Genomic DNA, 22,150 nt, shown 5'->3' with positions numbered 1-22,150 from the left:
TTATTTGCCAAAAGTACTTTCTTCTAAAGGTCATCAGTCTACATATAACGTAAATTGGGCACGTGTTGTCTGCCTTTTTCATGCTGTCCGTCCTTTTTTTTTTTCCTGCTGAATTCGGAGACTTTCGAGCCCATGTGCACCATTGCGCATGCAATGGCGGAAGGGCTTCACTAAAAGAAATGGCCGAATACTCTGCTCATTCGGCTGCCATGCACCGCAGCATGCAGATGGCAATCAGTGCAGTAATTTTCGAGGGCACGACGATTACTCGAAAAAGAAAGTGGGCAATGTGTGGGTTCGAGCATTAAGTGACAGCGATGATTATGCGAGTAAATACGATATATCTTTGTGCCAGAAGACCACCTACTGCAAATCACGTGTTTAAAAACTTCACTGGGCGTCGGAACACGACATTCGGTTGGCTGCGCGCGTCATCGAATGCTACAAGTCACACAGCCATCTGCACTTCTCGCTGCAGTTGGGGAAGTAAAGGCTCGCTCATTGTTTGCTGCTAATCCTCTCGTTCAACCGGCATCGCGTAGAATAGGGCAAACACAGTACTCTGCCAAACACATCGGACCTCTCCGTATGGAGAAAGCAAGTTTCCAGGTATCGCCGTATGAGCCTGGGAACTAGGATGAGGTGAGGGCAAGTTTTGTGTGCACTTCAAGAACACTTCCACAGTCACCTGTGAACAAAAGTGAGCACCTAGGAAATTCCTGGCATCTTACTTTATGTGCAGTTCTCCTAGGTGCAATGGCACAATAGCCTAACCTGCTGGCTAGCTGGCATGCTGTCATGGTGTATCGTGCATGACGCTTTCTTTCTTCCTTTTTCTCCCAGCAGCCACAACTGAGTGAGCTGCCCTAGGCCCATGCTGAAAGCTTGGCTGCAGACGCATGGGCTTGAAGGAATGTGGCGAGATGACTACACTGAGCCAAACGCTCAAATATGGAGAAAGAATCCATTCACGTTATGCCCAATTTGTAATGTTTAGTGGCGCAACATTTTATATATGTTGGAACTGACGTGAAGCAGCTCGACATTTTTTTGTGCAGATGGCACCACCAGCAAAAAATGCCTGTGAGATTTATATTCATTGGAAATCTTTTGTTTCAAGCACTGCTTAGTAAAATTCGTGAGTGCTTGTAATTACAAGACACTGTATGGCTCTACTAATGTGCAACACTGGTTGTTAATTAGCGTGTACATGAAAATGAATGTCAATTAGCAAGAACATGGCCAGCAGAAAAATGGGCTAAACTCACTGCTACCTTGGAGGTTCCTGAACTATAAGACAATTTTCTTTTCATAGAATTGCAGAAGAGGGCTTGCTGCTTGATTATAGAAAATTTCAGTTTCAGCTTGAATCGTTTTGCCTCTTCGGTGATGCATGACCTAGCCATAAATTGCCAATTTGAAAGAATATTAACTCATGAACTGATCATCAGAACACAGAACAACTTCGTATAAATAGTAAGTGCACTAAATAAACAATATTGTTGTTCTGCTTTGAAAAGAAAAACATATTAATTCATAAACTTTTATTGTTTTGACTATTTTTATTAGGGCCCATATAAATTTCTAGTTGCTTTACATGCAATATCTCTTCATAGAAATCTTGTATAACGTTTCATCTAAAGACACAGCAAACTTCATTTTGTTATGTTGAAAAGTTTCGCCGGGAATGCAGTACAACGGAGGCTAGTACCACAAAAATGCAGTTCTTTACTCACACTGCTTTGATTGCCGTCACGTAATGCTTCAGGCTCGGCAAAAATACTAGGTGTCATTGTAAAGTGCAGAAAGTAAGCTTTCTAATGCAATATAATTCACATCCATCCAATGAGCGCAGAAAGTACAGTGCGTCCGCAAACAATGACTGAAATTTGGAGCGCGTGCCGCCGGAGTGGGACTGCCACCTTAAGGCATGAACAGATGCTGACTCGTACTTCCTAAAGGGCTGCAGAGAATAGAGGCTCTTCATCCTCACCCATTCTTTCTCAGGCATGAATTCTTTGCACTCACTTCCATGCTGCCGCTGCGTTTGAAAGAAGTTTCGATCTGAGTGGGAACAGGGTCAGCAACCTCACTAAAGGCGGGAAAAAGCACACATTGAAGACACAGCACAAAAAAACAGATAGGACAAGCACTGTGCTTAAAATTTAAGATTCATTTGAAAAAATATGCGAGCACACATGAGCTGTAGCTTTAAACAATGATCTGCTAATTCACCACTCCTGCACCACCTGAGACTTACATGGGTACTATATTGACTGAAATGCACCATTCATGTTTTGCCTCAAAACACTGAATAGAAAGCAAACGTTTAGAAGATATCTGCCTGGTTGGGGACAAATGCATTAAAGAGAAGGAAAACTCCAACCAATATTTATTTTAAAAACCAGAAGTTTCGAAGCCCGACTGGCTCCTTCAGGGGTGGGATGGTGTAAAGTGTAGCAGTGCTTAGATAAATTTTTGGCGCTTTAGCAGGAGTGCAGCCACTTTCGGTAGACCTTGAGAGTAAACGGTGGAAAGTGTTCTTGACAAACAATTGATACTACCTGGCGTCTTCTGGATGTGCCGGGTTTCCACAAGAAGCCGCCGCCAGTGGTTGTTTTCTCTCTCTAAGATGACAGTGCCATTAGGGCTAATCTGGTGATCAAAAGGCTCGCAATGTTCTGCCACAGCACTTCGTTCTCTGTTTAGGTGGTGAAGGTCATTCTTGTGTTGAATTCTTCCCGGGAAGCTTTTGGGCTCACCAATATATGATGCGGGGCATTCAGTGAGGTAATCTTGTACACAATGCCCTGCGCATTTTCAACAGGAACGTGGTCTGTTGAAGTGGCTGTAGAGAGTGGCTTGTGAGCGATGTCAACCCCTGCCTCTCGTGGCACATGGGCTGATATCTCAGTGACGCCTCGAACGTATGGCATCGAGACATGGTGCCATTGCCTGGGTGGTGCAGCAGCCGCCATCTTTCATTCTCATTCCGTCAGCAGAGGGTGGGTTGAATAAATCACACTGTATAACCGTTCATCCCAAGGTCACAGATTGATTACTGTGTTCTTTTCTTCCTCCTGGAAGTGCGGAGACAAGCAAATTCTTTCAGCTCTCTAGAGAAGGCTTCAGAACAAAGAAACCTTGTGGCAGGTAGGGTGATTTGAATTAAAGTGAAGATATCGTCCCGCGTGGGTGTTGGATTTGTGAACACGAAAAAGGGCAGGTTTGGTCGCTCGTTTCACAAGGAATCTAAGAAAAGGAGTGAACCAGAATTAGATTTTAAAGTGGAAGCACCTTGCAGTGGCATGTGAAAATTCGGGTTCGCTCACAAGAACACGGATGCCATCATTGACACCATTGGTAACTGAGCGAGGAGGTTCTTTCTGTTGCTGTACCAAATGCACCATCTCTTGTTTCCCATTTGACGCAGAGGCAAATAGTGCATCTCTGTAATTAAGAAACATGTCAGCATAACAAGTACAGATCCACCCATCTACATAGCAAATGGGACTGGTAGCCTTCGAGAATGGTGATGTACGGTTACGTTACAGCACTATGTCACCGCTATCAATGGCTATGGTGCACACAATGTGTGAAGAGTAATTGTTTCCAATTGCTAAGGTCATAAAAAAACTGTAAAAGCAGTTGCGTTCAGCCTAATTGCTTTGCTATTCAGCGCAGGCCCACCAGTAGCCAGTGCACAAACTCGACGGCTCCACTAGGCCTAACCTATGCTGAAAAAGGTCAACAGCAGCTCAAACTTAACGTGCACAGCTTTATGGGCTGAAGTTTGCATGTTTCAGCTTCAAAAACATATTTCCACTCATATTGAGCACAATTTATTACAATTGTGTACTTTCAAGATTTCAAGCTGTAGCCACATCCAAAATCAACCTACTCATTTATAATGCCCTTTTTCAATCACATATGACTTATGGGGAAGCACCATGCAAAAGAACAACTTAAAATAGCTCATACTACAAAAAAAAGGCAATCTGGCATACTGTAGCTGTCCCACATGATACTTATGCATCTAACTTATTCAAAACATTTAACATGTTTAAAATAGAACGGCTGTACAATTATAGCCTTTTGGTAAAATAGAAGCATGGTCCAAAAATGAGAAACAATTACTTTCGCACACTGTGCGAACTAAGCAAATCACCTGTAGCACCTTATAACATGAGGCAAAGAGACACATGGTATACACCTTTTCACAAACAGGCTATGGTTTAAAATGTCTACAGTACATTATGCCATTTTTTTTTAATTTCATAGACAGCAAGGGTATTACCAATACAATGACAAGGAAAGAATGGAAAGAATATTTATTTAGAAATGGCATGTAGCACTGCTGAATGCACTCAATCATTACAGCGAAGTTCTTTTATGTGTCTTTATATATGTATGTGTTTTCCTTTAATATTTGACATATTTTTTATGTACATGTATTTTATTTTACTATTTGCTGACAAACTGCTCTAAAATATCAGGGTCAGGAATCCCGCCAAGCTGCTATTTCAGCAGCTTTCAATTCCTGTGCTTGCATCTTTTTCACTGTATCATTATATATTTTTTTTGTGTGTAACCACTATCGTTGTATATGAATATTGGATCATTGTATTTAAACATACCATGGTGTGACAAAGGATGCTCAATAAACTGAAACATACAAGTGAAGGCATTGCAGCTATCGCATTGTCGGTTTGGCGGCCAATCACGTGGGAGACCAGTCGTGTAACGGCCAGTACGTTAATGCTGTTGGTTCCGTCGCCAACTTTGACAACTTGCACATGTTGGTTGCATCATTGCCTGCCTGGCATAAAATGGTCCCAGCGATACACTGTCATGAAGAGTCGGCCAATGGTTGGCGTCGGCGCCTTGTAAGTCTCGTGTCGAACCAGACTTGTGACACGTTAAACGACTACACTAAGTCAGGCACGCACTCCTGCCACCAGGATGAAAGGGCCGACACTGCAAGAAGACTTTATCAGCAACATTATGTTTTTGAAGTGTCGCCCCAGTGTAAAATAGGGGTCTTTTGATAAATTTGCGAGCTATCGATCAAAGGTGGCTACTGCATGGTTCACGGTGTAGTCCGGACAAAGCCCTGGCTTCGTGAAGACACGGAAGAGGTGCACAACCATGACAATGAAGACCAACCTATGCATAATGGAAGTCGACCCTGAGTCAGAGTTTTCAATAATTTTGGAGCACTCTTCTAATGAGCTTCTTGAGGGGAACTCTGAACCTTTCGTTCCATTTTATTCGAAACTCGCAAACTTGCAAGGTAATACCATGAAAATCTTGATTTCTATGTACTTAGGTTACTGATAGCTTGCTACATTCTTGTTATGCAATGCTAGTAGATTTCTTAATTATGTGCAGCACCAAATTTGTTGGCCAAAATTTGTAAGCACTAAACTTGGTGATAAATTTTCTGATATTCCAGTTTATTTATTTAATAAGTGGATATACATGCTTAAATAAGTATACAGAAGGAGGTCCCAGAGCATGTGGCTGAAAGGGGATTTCTTCCTAATTCAATATTCGGCTTTTTTTTCTTGATCCGATATTAAATTTGAAATCTACGATTCGGTACTTACACATCCCTAGTTATTTTAATGCTAAGCTATATAGCGACAACAAGCAAGTCACTTCAAGCATTTTTTGCCATTACAGAAAGTACATGTGCCACATGAAGAATTAGCGAAGTGGTTATTCTAGGAATGGCCCACCATCCCATTCGCAATTCTTGCAGAGTCGTTTCATCAATGCAGGATATCAAATGGCTACGGACTGTACGGAACACACATTGTGGTGACAAAGTGCGGACCAAGAATGATGACAATGAGTATACGTAAACAAATTTTGACTACGTGAAGCTAAAGTTTCCTGGTATCATCTTTTTCTTATTGCAAGAATCAGAGGTGTACTAAGATTTTCTTATTAAAAAGATCAGGTTTAAATTAAATTTGTACTTTCTATAGGAGCTAATGGTGCGCAAAACGAGAACAAGGTGAAAGCTGGAGCCAACGTTTCGACAAGTGAACTTGTCTTCTTTAAGGCAACATATGCATTCCTCACCACAGTATATATAGGTGGGGTTCTTCTAAAGGAGAGCGTGTAACGTGGGAGGGTGTGGAGAGGGCCGATACTGCAAGAAGACTTTGTCAGCAACGTTATGTTTTTGAAGTGTTGCCCCAGTGTAACCTAGAGTTTTTTTTATAAATTTGCGAGCCATCAATCAAAGGCGGCTACTAAATGGTTCATGGTGTACACCGGATAAAGCCCTAGGGCTAGTAATGTCATTTGTAGGTTAACCTGTGAAGTCGTAAAAGAATGGGTGTGCGTTGCATTGGAGGGTGTGTTGACAAATCAGTGGCAAGTTGCAGTGCTTTTCTTGTCTCTTGTTTAATTCAACCCATTCGATAATTCTATTGCATCTTTCCCATTGGGATCGGATTAAGAGAAGCTGACTGTAACTGTTTGCTATATATTTTCATCCCCTGAATCTGCCATCATACACCTTTTTTCAAATATGTGTATATTTGGAGGCCTTTCGCAAAATACCTAACAAAGCAACAATGAATTTCACAGTGCATTTCAGGAGAGAATATTTCTAAAGTAGTGAGTGTCTCCGGAATTTTGTGAACTGCGCATGGCTTCAATACTTCCGCAATTAAATAATCAAATGTTAATGCGTAAAGCACTGCTAGTAGGCAACATGAATACTGCAATAGGTAGTGGAACTGTCAGTTTTGCACTATATCAGTACTGTTTTGCTCCTAATCTGTGATCCTATTAAGCCCAAAACACCGCATTTCAATCACCGACTAACGGACTTCCTTCTGTATAGTGTATTTCTAATGCGTCACACATACATCACAACAAAATAGTTGCAATTTCAAAACTATCGCCACCAACTTGTCTAATCACATCATAAAAGGCACAATTGTGGCAGAGGCAGTTAAACAAAAAAAATCTAACCCACATCAGTGAATGAGAGAGCACAAGCTGTTAAAAGGACAGAAAAATGGTGCCACCATCCTGTGCAAGGTTGCGCACTGGCCAAGTGCTCCTTCTAAATACTCCACAACCCTCCTTCTCCTCTGTGAACTTGAGCAGACGTAGTAGCAAGTGGCTTCTCGCTCTTGGGCTTCTTGGCTCTCCTGTCTCTCTATTGTTGCCATGTAGCCACACCCATTCTTGTAAGCCAGTGCTTAAAACCTAGTCAACCCTTGTTTAACAAAAGCTCAATGTTCTAATAGTCCATTAAACAAGACATAACAAAACACAGGGGCGCATCCTTGTGTCACATTCAAAATTTATGGCAAATTACTCCCACCTGCCATTTATGTACATGCATCCTACTGCACCTACTAGAAAATGTCAAAAGCTGCCGCCACACTCGCGGGCGGCGTCCGGCGAGAGCAGGAACTGGCGCAGCGCCTCCACCGCCCTGTGCCGGTGAGAGATGGCGTTCTTCTCAGCCGTGCTCATCTCGGCGTAGGTGCGGCTGTGCCCCTCGGGCTGGAAGCACGTGTCCCAGCCAAAGTTGTTGCTGCCCCGGGGTGCCACTATGGTGCCCTGCGTGCGGCCGTGGAACAAGTGCACCGGCTTCTCGGGACCCGGGCTGAAGCCCAGCGTGCACACCGCCTCTGCATGTTTGTCCTCAAAGCCCTGCACAGTGTTGCGAAAACTGGCTTTCTCTCCTGGGTTTGTAGGTCTTTAGCTGAATTAGCTTACTGTTCGGAAATATTCTTAATAAATGTGTTTGCTGCAATGTTAACCCTGTAATGCCCAAACGTAGTTTCACGTAAAGGAAAATAACTGGCTTACCTTTACGATAAGCAGCACAAATATGTGCAACAGTTAGAAAACTTTTTTCAGTGTTTAACACTGAAACTGACAATGTGAGAAACAGTTTTCTTGATCATAATTTTTTCTTTGCTATTTTTTGCATTAGAGAACCAAACCAACTAGCCCAGCCTTCAGTCAGGATGTTGCTCACGTATATTTCGGGCCATGGAGAGTACAATTGCACAAACAAAAAAATGACTAGGTGTCATCTGAGACAAAACTTGATTGGTACTAACTGGTTTCTTAACCAACAACTTACAGCTCGCTCAACGTGTCGGAAATGTTACAGTAGGCTATGGCAAGAATGATTGGCTATTTTTGGCACTTTATTTCTAGATTGCAAGAACATAGCAATAAAGTGCGCAAAGGGCGGGAAGGGTTTCTAGATGTCCATTGCACACAATGCGGCTGTATTCTGCTGCCTGAAAAAACGAGTATCTAAGGAAGGCATCCTAATGAAAACACTAGACTTATCATTCAAGCAGCAGCAACCGCTAAAGGTGACTCAGTAAGCTGTCAGTTGCATTAACAGATAAAGAACTTGCTTTTCTGAAGTCGCACATACACGCTCGTTCATCTTAAGGAGGCGGTCATGGTTCCTTTGAATTTTGAATGTATAACTCATGCCGGTTTTGTGCTTTCGGAGGGGGGGGGGGGAGCTTTTGTCTCAGTGTCTTGGCAAATATGCGTGTTACTCAAAATGAAGATTAGTTGGAAGTCAGTGCTTGTCTTCGTCATTCTGTTGGTCCCTGTCTATGTACGCGCTGTAAGTGATGCTTCCAATAGCTTAACCAGGAAAATGTAGAAGCTACCGAGATCGCACGGGCAGGAGATCAATGCGTAAACTGTCAGTGGCTTTAATCAAAGAAAGTGCTTAAATTCTTGATATAGTCTGCATGTGGCAGTTGTACCTTCATCTTCTTTGGCTCATGTTAGCTTTGGAAAACTGAATTATTTCTGCTAGTTGTCTGTTCTCACCAACCTGTGCCGTATTATCCTGCATCAATTTTCTGCACTCGAACGCATTTGACCCTGTACCAGTCATCACTCATCGCATTTGCTGTCAAGCAATAAGCTCAGGATTGGGTGTGGAACCTACAAAAGAGCACACCCTCGATGTTTGCAAACCCGCGACCCCTTGATACTGAGAGGCTTGCTATCTTGCACAACTCAGACATCCAGTGGCTAAGCCCACCACCATAGCCACTAAGCAACTATGGCGGGTAAGCGGAAACTTTTGCAGCAGTAAGGTGGAACCGTCGGGCAAAAACCTGGAAGTGGGCTTCATACAGAATTGGTACAGACAGCTCGTATGTGAACCATAGGTGCACTTCATATCACGTGTCTGACACCACTGTAGCAGGATATCTAGCATCAGTCTGTCTCTTCCGACTGTGCATTCAGAAGGAAGCGAGTGGCATGGTAAACTTCTTTTTCGTCCTATATTCCTGGCTCTAAGCCAACAAATTATAGTTGCTGCCTGCCATTCAGTGTTGGCCGACAACATTTAGCAAAAAACTTCCTACTCAATACGAAAACTCAGCAGGAAAATAACATTTTCTTGGTGTGTTACCAGCACTCATTAGGAAGGGTTAAGCACAAAGCTTTCTTTCTACGTTTTGTTTGTAGCCTTGTGCTACTGTGACGTGGATGACTATTTTTTCCCTTTTATGACAATTCATGTAGTCCACCTAGCTACGATAATTTTATCTTTAGAAGATGTGGACTACCACTGTGGACTACACGGCCACAGTGGCTATCAGCTTCTCGTTATGTTCAGCAAATTTTATCATATGCGAACGAAACGCACACACGTGACAACATACAGGCTGACGCCGCCACTAACCGCCAGCATGCGATGGAGTCCCTCGGAGCCGATCTTGTCGAGGAACCACTTGACGTAGGGTCCGGGTAGGCCGCCCAGGGCATTGAAGCACAGTGATGTATCCTCTACCAGCACCGGGCCACCCACTAGGCGTGCAGCAGCCTCACATTTGGTCCGACAGACGGCGTCACTTTCACCCTGGGGCTCCACCAGCTCCACTGCACGGTTATCCAACTGCACGGCGTGGTAGCCAATTAGAAATTTGCTAAGAATTTACTTTTATTGCCACTGTCACTTTCACACATGTGACTGTTTCATTAAAGCCCAGTTTCTCTACATGCCAAAAGAATATTCAGTATTGCCTTATTACTTGACCGATGTGTCTATAAATGCTTGCATTAAAGGCAAACTGCAACAAAGCTTCAGTCTTTGTTTAAAAAACCTAGTTTCAGATATCCTCCTGAGACCCCGTTTTGGGGATTTGTCCAACATATTGGACATTCAGATATGAGACAGTACTCCTGTGATAAGGCTTTCATCCTCATAAAACTGCGCTGTCCAACTTATTGGACACCTGCTTGTGCCATCTATGCAGCATTGATGAAAATACATCATTCAAGTTCCCGCCAAAACAGTTCCACAATGGCGGCAATCAGCGGTGCGGCATTTTACGGCAGCTGCCGGAGAAGTAAGCACTGTTTCTCGCATTTGTACCTGCTTTTAGGGCATATCTTTGGTTTTATATTAAAGTTAATACAACAGCGTACGCGCAAAATAAGAAATTTCAACTGTTCGCGCACTTACTTTTTTTTACACTTCCTTTGATTTCGCGTGTCCATTGCGTTGGACGCTAAGACTGTACCCGGTTATTTTGACCGCACTTTTGCGATGGCCTTGTTATGAACAGCAGGCGAGTACTGTTGGCATTTAGCGGCTTGTGGAAGAAATCACGTCTCTTTTTCTTTTTAGTGGACCGGCCTCGTTGGTCTGATGAATTAAGCCGATAACTTTTCTTTTTCAGTGCATGGCTTGGACCCGCAAGACACCAGCTGTCGCAGGTGGTGTCGTAAGGGAAAAAATATCGATATCCCTCTACGAGATATTGTTCGCATGTACAACATCAACATGGGCGGTGTTGACAAGGCAGACCGAATGATAAGTTACTAAAGGATAAAAGCACGCGTCAACAAGTGCACAATCAGAGCCATCTTTCACCTCATCGACATTGCCCTCAATAACTCCTGGGTGCAGTACACGCGGGACATACGCTCCCTAAAGAAAGAGCGGAAAGAAATACTCAAATATATGCAGTTCCGCCAATCTGCTGCTGAGACTCTCGTGGCTCAAGGGAAGAAGCAGGATGAAACGGAGAGTGAGAACGAGGCCGTGTAGCATCCACCATCAAAGCAGGCTCGACTGTCTCCTCAAGAACCCGAAGAAAAGAGCACTACCCACTGCACAATGCTGGCAGACACTGCAAACGCTGCCCGTTGCAGACTGAAGGGCTGCGACATGAAAACAAAGTTCTTTTGCACCAAATGTTGGCTCTTCTGCTGCATCACCAAGAACAAAAAGGTGTTTTGAAATTGCCCGCGGGAAGTGAACACAAGAGCAAAATTTTTGTTGAGCGGAGGAATGCTCTTTTTATGTACTTTATTCACTACTTTCTCTTTCGAGTTATTAAAATATTTTTGCACACGAGTTTGAGCGCAATATCTGCAGTACGTCATTATGTGTGCACTGGGTGAAAAAAGACCGGGTAGCATCCCAGTGTCCAATATGTTGGACATCGTGCTGAGCGGAAACTATCAGGGCTATTGAAAAAATATTTAACACTTTTCACCTTCATAACCCTACTGATTTATTCTGAAAGTTTGGGGAAAATCAGTGCACCCAAATGCATCCCGGTTCTCAGGAGGATATAGCGCAGCCTCCATGCAAAATCTAATGCTTGAAATACATGGTCACAGAAAACTTGGCAAAAATGTATGTTTTGAGCATCAAAAGTGAAAAAAGAAATTGTGTATATCCCACACACTGTGGGATTCGACATTCTGTGAAGCATATTGCAGGCAGCTGGCTATGCAGCAGTGCTTACGGTTCCGCAAAGTGTTGCCAGGCTGACCAATGTGTTTACATAAATCCAGTAGTTGTGTGTGACGGGTGTACAGTGAACCAGAATTAGCGCAAGTGCATGGGACTGATGACAGCACCAAGACAATGACGGTAACAATGATTGCATGATTGAACAATGATGCCTTGATGCGTTTCCTTTCTTTAACGCCGCGAGCCCGGTAGTTTCCAGTAACGAACGGCATGCGAGTTAGCACCATGACATAGCATTCCCGACAGGAAAGTTGCGGGCGCGGCGTTTTCAAGAAAGGAAACGTATCAAGGCAGATGACGATTATCGTTGTGTGGCAAATATACATCCCAAAGGGTGCAAAGATATTTAGAGTGTATTGTTGTGGTACAAGATAAGCCCCAAAGGGTGTAAACTTTTCTAAGAGTGTAGAAGTGTGGCGTCTGCTCAAACAACCTGCCTACCAGGAGTCCATCGGTACCGACAGCAGCGCCTCTGCCGTTCACAAACAAACATTAGGTTATTGCTTAGCTGTAAAACAAACGATTCCAAGCATCTTTAACCATCCACATTTTCGTCAGCTAACTTAGATAACACCTTAACGTGTCGGCCATCATAAATCAACGACATTCAAGTGACTGACTTGTCGGGCCTCTGCCGAATTTGACACCACTCAGTACGCAATTGAAAAACGGCGCGTGCTTTAGGCAAAACAACGACTGCTGATAACGCTGCGCGCCTCGTTTTTGCTACCTTCCAGAGTTTTATCTCAATTTGTAATGCTAGCTGGAATGTGCGGGTTTCTCGTTTCCACGGCAAGTTCGAATTGTTTACGCACAAGTCGAGAATTCGCGCTTCGCCCGATGCTGCCCATCGAAGACTGCCTGAGCAGTGCCGGCACGTGCATCTGCCGGCGGGAAAGTCCACTTACTTCGAAACCAGGTATCTTGCCCAATATAGCGACTACTTCTCGCAGCTTGTCTTTGTTGCCGGTTACAAATATGATGCGAGAGGCGACGCTCGAAGCCATTTGCGAATTTGCGTGTATTGCTGGACCTGATGCGACTGGACAAGTTGGACAGCTGGAGCTAAATGGAGTCGACAGATCAGTGGAGTCGACTAGCCTTGTGCAGTGGCGTCGTCTGGCGGTTAGCAGGCGAGCTTTGTTCGCTTTTGCTATCTCGGAGGCCGTGTTGATCTACGAGATTAATATCTTGGAGGCTTCGCGATATAAGCTTGACCGCGTGATCTCTGAGTGAGTGAGTGAGTGAATGAGTGAATAAACTTCATTGCAGGTCCGGCGAGGACGCGAACTCGTCGCGCACCCGGCTAGTCCCACGTCGGGACCGGCAGATCTAGCCCGCCGGCCCGGTCGCGGGCACGCCGGACGGGTGATCTCTTGCTCTCGGCGGGCACCGGCGTGATCTCTTGCCCTCGACGATCGGGCACCGGCCTTGCGCCGCAGTCAGCTGTTCATACAGTTTCACTTGTTCGTCTGCTATCGGTCGCGGTTCACGCGCTTTGTCAGTGTCTCTCTGAGGCGTGTATCGGAAGCATCGGCCAAGCCGTACGAGATACTTGAGCTGTCAGACATTTCCGTCAACTTGGGGAACTATTTCGTCGCAACGCCATGGCTCGTGCCAATGCTCGTGCTAAAACAAGGTTCGGCCCCGCAGTGCGCATTTTGCGACAAGCCTAGCTGTGCTTTTCGCTATGTTTACGCTGGTCGCGGCTTCTACACTGAGCCTCTTAATTGCTGTCGTGGTACGTGCGATACTTATCAAGGCTCCAGACGTGCCCTGCACTTGGCCGGACGGCGAACAGGTGTGAATTATTCTTGTGTGTACGACTTTCACATGAGATAACAGAGCCGGATCATTTGCAGCGCTCAAAAACGTTATTCGTGTGCATTTTTCGCCTACGTCCACAATTTGTGGCTGTACATTGTGTGACTCTCATCGATATATTCAACGTCCAACCTGATAACGCGGCGATAATTTGCGCTCGTAGCTTGATTCAAGCATCGCGCCTTGACCATTAGGAGGGCGGGTGAATGAGTGCTCGCGCATCCTGTAGGTTCGTGCTTTGTAACGAAACTACAATCGTGAAGGTCACATTTGTGATTCAACGTGTGTCCTAATTTTCGAGCTTATATCATCGATCCAAAATTAATTTCAACTTGATCTGCTTTCAATACGTGTTCTACAAAAGCCATATTTATCGCCGAGCCTGTGCATGAACGTGTGCATTTTTGTTTCCAAAACGTTTTTCTGCCGAAGATTAGCAGGTACTTCGGTTTCTAAGCAAGTGCTGATTAAGGAACACGCGCGGAGCAAGAATTTAAAATAAAGATAGCGTGTTCTTAATCCTCCTTCTGTATACTTGTGTATAAGCATGTATATCTACTTATTAAAGAAATAAACTGAAACTGAACTAAAGTTTACATTGCTGAAGGGATGCAATGGGATTAAAATGAATAAATGACAAAACGTGCGCTGACCATCTTTGTTATTTATTCTCGCTTTTCTTAAAAGCAGTCGCACTGCAGCTATAGCTATAATCTGAATCCTCGCTTTCACCAACTATATATGGATCACTTGTATCTTTTTATAAAGGAGCATGAACACCAAGCAGAAGCTTGAAAATGACCTTGCCGCTCTGTTAACCGAGTTTAAATATAGTGCTGAAAAGCAGGCTGCTGCTTGTGATTAAATTAAGCAGCTAAACGCTAGAGTGGGGACATTAGAAAATTCTGTAGCGTCACCGGACAATGTGGAGACCAGGACAAATGCTGATGCTCTCTGCATTGTGTCAAACCAAATGACGGCCATTACATCCAAATGTAATGACACGAAAAGCAGATTTCAGCATTCTAATCTTTTAATACTTTCTTCAGCCTAGACGATGATCCCTAGGAGAATTCGGCAGCATCCGAATAGCATGTAATCAAATTTTGCTCAAAAAAGCTAGGTGTTACACTAGCAGGTCAAGAATCGGAACACATGCACCGATGTGGTACATTTATTTCCAGAAAATGAAACCCTTTTATCGCCTAGCTAACTCTCTTCAAAGATAAACAGTGCATTTTGTCTTGTGAATCGAAGCTTAAGGGGACAGCGTTCCCAGTCTCATTTATTTTTAGCTGGCAACTCATGAGGTCAGAAAGTAGCTAATTGAAAAGACACAGAATAAATCCTTTAAGCTTTCGGTTTACAAACTACAAATCGGCTCTGTAACATACGTGTATGGCGGCATTACTAACGCAGTCGTCGAGTTAAACAGATAGCTACGTCAAGGCACTTGTTCTAGTTTTAATCTAACAGTAAAGCCAGTTCGTAACGCTCCTTCTTTATTAGTGTCATTTGTTAACACACATAGCCTGATGTCGAAGGGCGATTTCATTTCAAGTTATCTCGATGATGCTGACTCTGGTGTTATAGCTTTCACTGAGACTTGGCAGTATCCCATAGAATCTGACAATGAAATTATTGCCTTAACAAGTAGTACCTACAATACATATAGCTGTGATCGCACTTGCAAAAGAGGAGGCGGTGTCTTGTTAGGCATAAAAGAAAGTCTTGCGTCATTCCTCATCAATACCAGTTCCAACATTGAAGCTGTCTAGGTTGCCTGCACAGTATTTTCTATCAAGATGCTGATCTGCTGCCGTTACCACCCACCAGATTTGAACAGCTATTTCAATGATCAGTCGCACATTAGCATAGGCAAGACATCTGAGCTCTTCCCCGCTGACATTACCTATCTGTTTGGTGACTTCAAGTTTCTATTAATTGACTAGGACAAACTTTTGTCGCCATGCAACTTTTCAACTGAATTCATTATTTGATTGAGGTTGATTACAACGTCCCCAAATTTTATCGCAGCCAACTCTTGGCTGTAATGTACTAGACCTTATAACTTACAATCCTGTAACAGTAGATCACATAAAATGGTTTTAGTGATCATAACTTGCTTCAACTCACCTTAAATATACCTTCTCCTGTTTCTAATATCTTGCCAAAACTAATTCGCCATTGTAGTCATCACCACTGAACTAAGAACATTTTGGGAGAATAAAATGCTACTGTCATGTTACGACCAATCACTTGAAGAAATTTGGTTGATGTTCAAGGAAAAGGTGTCCTCATTAATTGACGTTTAACGCCTTCTTCACCATATATAACACCTTCATTGCGGATTGAATACAAGGCCTACATTAAATCATATTGCACAGCACTATGCACAGCAAAGGATACATACTTTTCTAATGACCTTCCAGAGTTACTCAACAATCCAACATAGTTTTGGAAAACAATAAGCCCGAGTCAAGAGAGTAACCATATTCTCAGAATATGGTTACATTATTCTGTTACACCGTGATAATGCAGTCGCTCTTTCTGAGAGTGAGTGTCGAATGGTTTTCAATTCCTTTCTCGTGTCCGTGTTCACAGGTGGGAATAGCTAAAATGCACCCTTTGTACTTGATTTCGACTACCATTACATGGCACCAATAAACATTATGGCCGAGGCCATTGCATTGCTAGTAAACAACGTTAAAAGTTCTTGTTGTGACATTGATGGAATAAATTCTGAGATACGACGGTTGTTCAATAAAGACTGAGGCTGGTGCTTTGAAATCTTAATTTCTGAAAATGATTCGTCGGCACTTTTATCCTTTTTTATATGTTCCCCAGAAAGCTAGAGGCATGCATCCCACCGTTTCTACCAGTCCTATAGCTAACATGAGTGAAGCCATCTTTTGATGCCTACCGAAATATCGCCTCCAATGTGTGAACCACACCTGGTTCCATGTCAAAGCCATGTCCCTTTTTACCGTGAGGTACATAAAGAAGCCAGAGTGTGCCGCATCTGGACTGTAAAATGGGGTAAGGGTACCTCTGCTATGTTTGGAAAAACGGTGAAAACAAAGGACATTGCTTGACACGGAACAAGATATGGAACCAGGGGTAGTTCTCACATTGAAGGTGATCTTTAAGTAGGTGTCAAAAGAAGGCTTCACTCATGTTATGCTATGTTATGTTATGCTAGGCTTTGTAGAAATGGTGGGACCTGTGCACTTCACTTATTGGGGAGCATATAAAAAGGGATAAACTGCTAATGCATAATATTCAGACATTGAGATTGAGAATAATTAAGACAACCCTTGAATTAAAAAATACCACTTCTGTTTCAAGCTTCATCCTGTTTCATATATTCAGGCAGGCCTTAGCGCCTGGTATGCTTCCCTCCAACTGGAAGACAGCAAAAGTTGTACTGATTTACAAAAATGGAAGTAGAGACTTCTGTGACAATTACAGGCCCATCTCGCTTACCTGCATTTACTGCAAAATGCAAATTTGCCACCTATGCCTCTTAGTAGGCCTGTGAGGTCTTTCTGAATAAATAATTTCCGTTAGTGTGTGTTCGCATTACAAATGGGTGCTTTTATACGCTGCACTCTTTGTGTGTTAATCATTGGGCGTTATTGTTTGTTTTGTTCAACATTGAAAGCTAAACAGAATGCAACACACACTTAGCTGCTTATAAGCTATTAAACTTTATATGATGTATTTCTAACAAACTGGAGTTCTTTGTAGCATGAGTACGCATTCAGGCAACACAGTCAACATGTTTTCTTTATTATATATGGCAACAAACACGCCGTGGATGATTTGATCAGCACCAGACCGTGAAGACTCCTGCCTTTTTACTGCTGCATCATATGGGGTCAACGTTTAGTAAAACCTGTAATAGTGTGATTGAAATGATGACAGAAAAAAAAAAAAGAAATAACATGCCCCACAGGACAAGTGCTGCTATTATGACTGCAACAAAAAGAACAAAAGAGACACTGCCTCAGCCACAGAGTGCTCGATGAGTGTGGAAGTCGTGTAGTTGTCCACCTTTTCCCATGCATTCTGATGCCCATAAGGTTTCTAACAGCAAGAGTAGGAGAGTACAAGAATTTTCACAGGCAGTACGGCCAAAGCGTAACAGAAAAATAATAAAAGCTGTGGTAAATGTTCAAACTAGAACAAAGCTAGCCACAGAACGAAAAGTGCTGGCCACCAATGAAGCAGACCAACAATAGTAAGTGAACTGGCCAAAACCAAGGCCCAGAGAAAAATAATTTATGCAGATCCAACACATTTCTTCAAATTTGTGAAGTGAAGCTCTTGCGCAGCAGGCAGTTATAAGTGCTATAAAGCTAAATGCGATGCATAGAAAACTCTTTGTTGTCCTCCTATGCAACATGTAATCTCATCAAACGTTTGTTTATGCACAGCACAGGTTACAACTTTAATCTCGTGCAGTGTTTTGGTTTTTGGACTGTGTCGTTCACAGTCTGTGCTGAAATGCAAGCAGCAGTTCCTGCGAAGGCATACTGTGAGACATCAACGCAGTTATGTCACGAGGACAAGGGTGGTGTTTGTCGAGGGAAGAATGATGAGGATATGCGTACCCAGAGAGGAGTACAATGCGTAAGACAGTTGTAAGTCAAGGCGGCAGGGTGACGCTTTGTAAATCTGCTGGTGAGTAATCATAATCGGGAGAATTAAATGTCTATTGATAGCACAGTCACTCATTCCGCATTTTTTTCATAAAAGAACTATTGAACGCCTGTGTCAAACCACATGCACAAGTTAATCATTGGCTGCAGGCACTACGAAACAGGAAGAACTACCCTTTTGTTATTGCTCACGGAACTTGGCACACAGAACGTTCTGTCAAGTATGGTAGTGCCATCAGTAGAATGGTCGGCTGTGACAGTACACTGAACTCTGAAGTGGAATGCTGGCACATTAGGTAAGCAGAGTGTTCAGTTTACCTGAATGTCCGTGGTTTCTTTCCTTCCGCTACCGGACAGAAGCGCCAGAAACAAGTCGCACACACAAACATGTGTTCCTCAACTGCAGGGCTTGCATGTGAATGGCAAACTGCTTTAATTTATAGCAGTGGTAGTAATGAAGTAAAGGAGGCGCATAGGAGAGATGCGTGATACTGCAGCACTGCACATAGTTTTTAAGGGGATACAAACATGGTGAGAGCGGTCAGGTAACAAATCGTTTTGCCAATATTGACAGCACAAACTGATATACAGGTTGCCTGAGGAGATTTAATTTCATTTACGACAGATACATACAAGAACGGGTGACGAAAGCATCTGGGCCCTTAGCAATCTGCTAGTTCGGGCCCTTGCAATAAGTGCATGAAATTAATGTATGCAGGTGCCAGTAGGGAACATGAATAAAATTTGAGAACTTTTACATTTATAAAATAATTACATGAAACTAAGAACGACCAGAATTAATAATAATCATGTAAGTAACCAACAAATGAAAAATCAGTTGTCATTTTACCATGTGCAAAAATACAGAGTGCTGAGAGTAGTAAAAAATGTTAGCACATTGTAGTTAAAAAACAGCATAGCATACTATTGTCATAGCACTATAATTTGGCTAGAAATTGAAAATTGTTTTTGGCAATAATGTCTTTTAGTGAGCGAGAAAAATTGTGGCTTCTTTTCATCTCTACTGGAAGAGTATTCCATATTTTTCTGCCTGTATATGCTGAGGGTCACCTACTGTACAAGTTACGAAGAGCCGGTATGTTGAAATTGTGGTTATCTTTCTTGCGGGTCTTTTGGCAGGGATAACGATGGTGGTGGGAAGTGGGTTATTACTCGACGGAATTGTGCGCATAGCACATGCTGTTTGATAATCACATGCAACTATAAGGGGTTCTGTAGTTAGTGGAATAACGGCACAGTATGTTCTCTGCAGTTTGAAAAAGTTAAAATATGCTGGGCACGTTTTTTCAAAGTGATGAGTGATGCTAGATCCAAAGAATAGGTATATCCCCATGATTCTACACTGTAGGCAAGATGACAGTGAAAAATTGCGAAGTATATATCATTGTCACTGTACTACTTGCAGGAAAGTGCTGACATGCTTGATTGAGCACAATACATGCATGACTTAGTTTCTTACACATGTTACTAATATGTGTTACTAATCAAGCATAACGCCAAGTTATCGGCATGCTTCCACCTGAATGATTTCTTTGTTACCGATTGTTAGTGTTATTGAACCTTTATTTTTGTTGCCAGAGGATGTAAATATTACGTAGTTAGTTTTGGTGCAGTTTAATGAATGTTTATTTGCAGTGAACCATTTAGCTATATTATTTAGTTCTTTATTAGCAGCTTCTTCTGTTTGATCATTATCTTTACGGGTAATAAGTGCAGCTGTGTAATCAGTTGTACTTATAATGGCATCACTATCATGCAAGCTGATCCTTGTGGTACCCTATGTGAGATTGGCAAGAAATCGGAAGTGTCTGTTTCTGTATGCACTCTCTGCTGTCACTTTGTGAGATAGCTTTGAGAAAAGTTTAATGCTACGTCACAAAATCCAAAGCAAGCTAGCTTCATTAGTAATAGTGCGTGGTCAACCATTAACCTTTTGATTCTTGTTGTTGACTGGAAATGATTGAGCAGAAGTTACCCACCACATGCGTTCGTTCAGGAACTGGTACCTCTGCGTAACAATGTCTCTTGCTAAAGAGTCATTTAGAACAACCCTCACTTGCTTCAGCCGCTCTTCCTCCAGACTCCAGTATGTGCCATACTGTAATCCCTAATATGTGGACAGAAATGAACATGAATTGTGCAGTAAAATCATGTTGATTATTCATGCAGTCGCTGTGAAAAAGTAGTGTTTAAAGGAGCATTAATGCGACGTTTCTAACATTGTCGGTAAATGGAAGTCCAGACCCTCTCAACCGTAGCAAAAATACTGGCAATCCTCACAGCACCCAAGATAATTTACTGCTAAGTAATAGTTGTTTCTACAAACCAGCTTTGATACAAATGGTGTGGATGCATGATGATGTCATCACCCACTAGCTCATTCTGATTCTTCGATCGCTGCTACTGCCACGTGGGAGCATTGCCAGGACAAACATGCGCAGCACTCTCGTCCATTTCCTTATGAGCGAAATCTGGCCTCGTTTCTGCACAAAAGCAGCAAATCTTGCTTTACGTTACAACGTTGGCGGACGCACCCCATGAATGAGCAGTGAATCATTGGGCTGGCACTAGTACTGCTGGTTCAACATGTCGATGGTGGGTGTCAAAGATCTGACATTATGTCATTGGTACAACTTTGGCCAGACGGGCATCACTCTTGTATGCTCCTTCTCCATTTTGTCGTGTCCTCTGTACAGGTCGCTTATGTGCGAGCTTTCCGTGTGAGCACTGGCGTGCCTCGCATTGGAAGCATAGGTGCAGGATTAATGGGGCAGGGCGCCGGCACGCAGTCGTCACCTGGAACGCCACAGCTGCGATGAGATTTGGTTCCTGCAGTTCGAAGGGAACTTAGGTGCCTGTGTTGAAGCGGACGGTAGCTTGCATACCCATGCATGCGTGCTTGGCATTCTTGCTTCTCTCCTATCATTCTTGTCTTTGTTTTGACTGCCTTGTGGGGAAAGAAATGTGGATGAAGGAAGTAGTAATTGTTCTTTTAAATTCCAGGAGCTGGCCATTAAAGATAATGAGCGTCATCTGTCCGAGAGGCTGGCGGCAGCCCTGCGGTTCCCCACTGTCAGCACAGGCCTACACGAGTACAATCGGGAGGCCCTAGTGGACTTCGTCCAGTTCCTTGAGAAAGGTGTGTGCGCCTACATTCGCTTGTTTTGTTTGCATACCCAGCTGAACAAATAAGCTAGGCTTGATTTCTTTACAGCACTGCTGAAGCAGATAAGCGACAAACAGTTATAGTTGACAGTACCTTGAAGCCTGTGCGTATGGTGAAAACATGAGTCTGTACTTTCCAGGGATTCCTGATTTGAAGAAGACCATATTCCATATCATGATAACAGTTTCTCATATTCATGTTCAACACAATGAGTCCTTGTAATTATACTGTGCAAGCATGGGACACTGTTGGATTGCATGCAGCAGACGAAAAATAAAGTAGGCAGCACAGGTTAGTGGATGCATTGTAATCAAAGGCTCTTTTCTATAAAATTTGTTAAGTTTGATGAATAGCTGTTCACTTCTTTTACTTTATTTCTATTCTCCGTGCTTCCTGGTCCACAGTAATATCAGCTTGCACTGCTAATACTGACAGTGTGGTCCTGCTCTTTGTGTCCTCTGTGTATTTCCATAGCCCCCCTCAACTGGAGAAGGTTCAGTGGTTAATAAAATGTGGATGAGCATAATATTGCAGGTGGATATAGTCTTCTAAAGCAATGCCACAAATTCCTTCTCCCAAGCATCTCAATTGAAATTGCAAGGAATAAATATGTATGCCACACAAATGCACGCAGTTTAAGCCAGTTACTTATCATTAATGCTGTTAAGAGCCATGAAA

General features: G+C 43.0%; 2 protein-coding genes across 6 annotated transcripts in view; one reads left to right on the top strand and one right to left on the bottom strand.

The window, feature by feature from the left end:
• Positions 1–1,536: 1,536 nt before the first annotated feature.
• On the bottom strand, positions 1,537–12,878 carry LOC126538911 (inosine triphosphate pyrophosphatase). 5 transcript variants are annotated; one of them, XR_008614114.2, is made up of 5 exons: positions 12,706–12,878; positions 9,713–9,925; positions 7,387–7,686; positions 3,333–3,450; positions 2,375–3,252 (listed from the first exon to the last, which is right to left on the bottom strand). XR_008614114.2 is itself a non-coding variant. In XM_055075085.2 (4 exons), exons 1-3 carry the CDS (start codon positions 12,802–12,804, stop codon positions 7,396–7,398), a joined length of 603 nt encoding a protein of 200 aa, XP_054931060.1. In that variant the 5' UTR covers positions 12,805–12,878; the 3' UTR covers positions 1,537–2,041; positions 7,387–7,395. The 5 variants fall into 5 exon arrangements, 4 of the variants coding, with proteins under 4 accessions (XP_054931060.1, XP_050041566.1, XP_054931059.1 ...); XM_055075085.2 differs by lacking the exons at positions 2,375–3,252; positions 3,333–3,450 and adding an exon at positions 1,537–2,041; XM_050185609.3 differs by lacking the exon at positions 3,333–3,450.
• A 61-nt stretch (positions 12,879–12,939) lies between these two features.
• Positions 12,940–22,150, top strand: part of LOC126538912 (N-fatty-acyl-amino acid synthase/hydrolase PM20D1-like) — a 98,191-nt gene continuing 88,980 nt past the window's right edge. The window contains exons 1-2 of the mRNA XM_050185610.3: positions 12,940–13,598; positions 21,310–21,445. Coding sequence (XP_050041567.2) covers positions 13,488–13,598; positions 21,310–21,445 — 247 coding nt within the window. The 5' untranslated portion in view covers positions 12,940–13,487. The remainder of the gene's footprint in view (positions 13,599–21,309; positions 21,446–22,150) is intronic.

The sequence above is a fragment of the Dermacentor andersoni genome, chromosome 8, assembly GCF_023375885.2.
Source record: "Dermacentor andersoni chromosome 8, qqDerAnde1_hic_scaffold, whole genome shotgun sequence".
Lineage (NCBI taxonomy): Eukaryota > Metazoa > Arthropoda > Arachnida > Ixodida > Ixodidae > Dermacentor > Dermacentor andersoni.
Note: the sequence above shows the minus strand (reverse complement) of the source record. Positions and strands in the feature narration are given on the sequence as shown.

What these genes read in the sequence shown, in the direction of transcription:
- LOC126538911 (XM_055075085.2), bottom strand. Translation starts at nt 12,804, where the DNA reads ATGGCTTCGAGCGTCGCCTCTCGCATCATATTTGTAACCGGCAACAAA. An exon ending in GCAAGATACCTGGTTTCGAA is followed by an intron (nt 9,926 to 12,705) that starts GTAAGTGGACTT and finishes CACGCCGTGCAG; the next exon opens with TTGGATAACCGTGCAGTGGA. An exon ending in GACTCCATCGCATGCTGGCG is followed by an intron (nt 7,687 to 9,712) that starts GTTAGTGGCGGC and finishes AACACTGTGCAG; the next exon opens with GGCTTTGAGGACAAACATGC.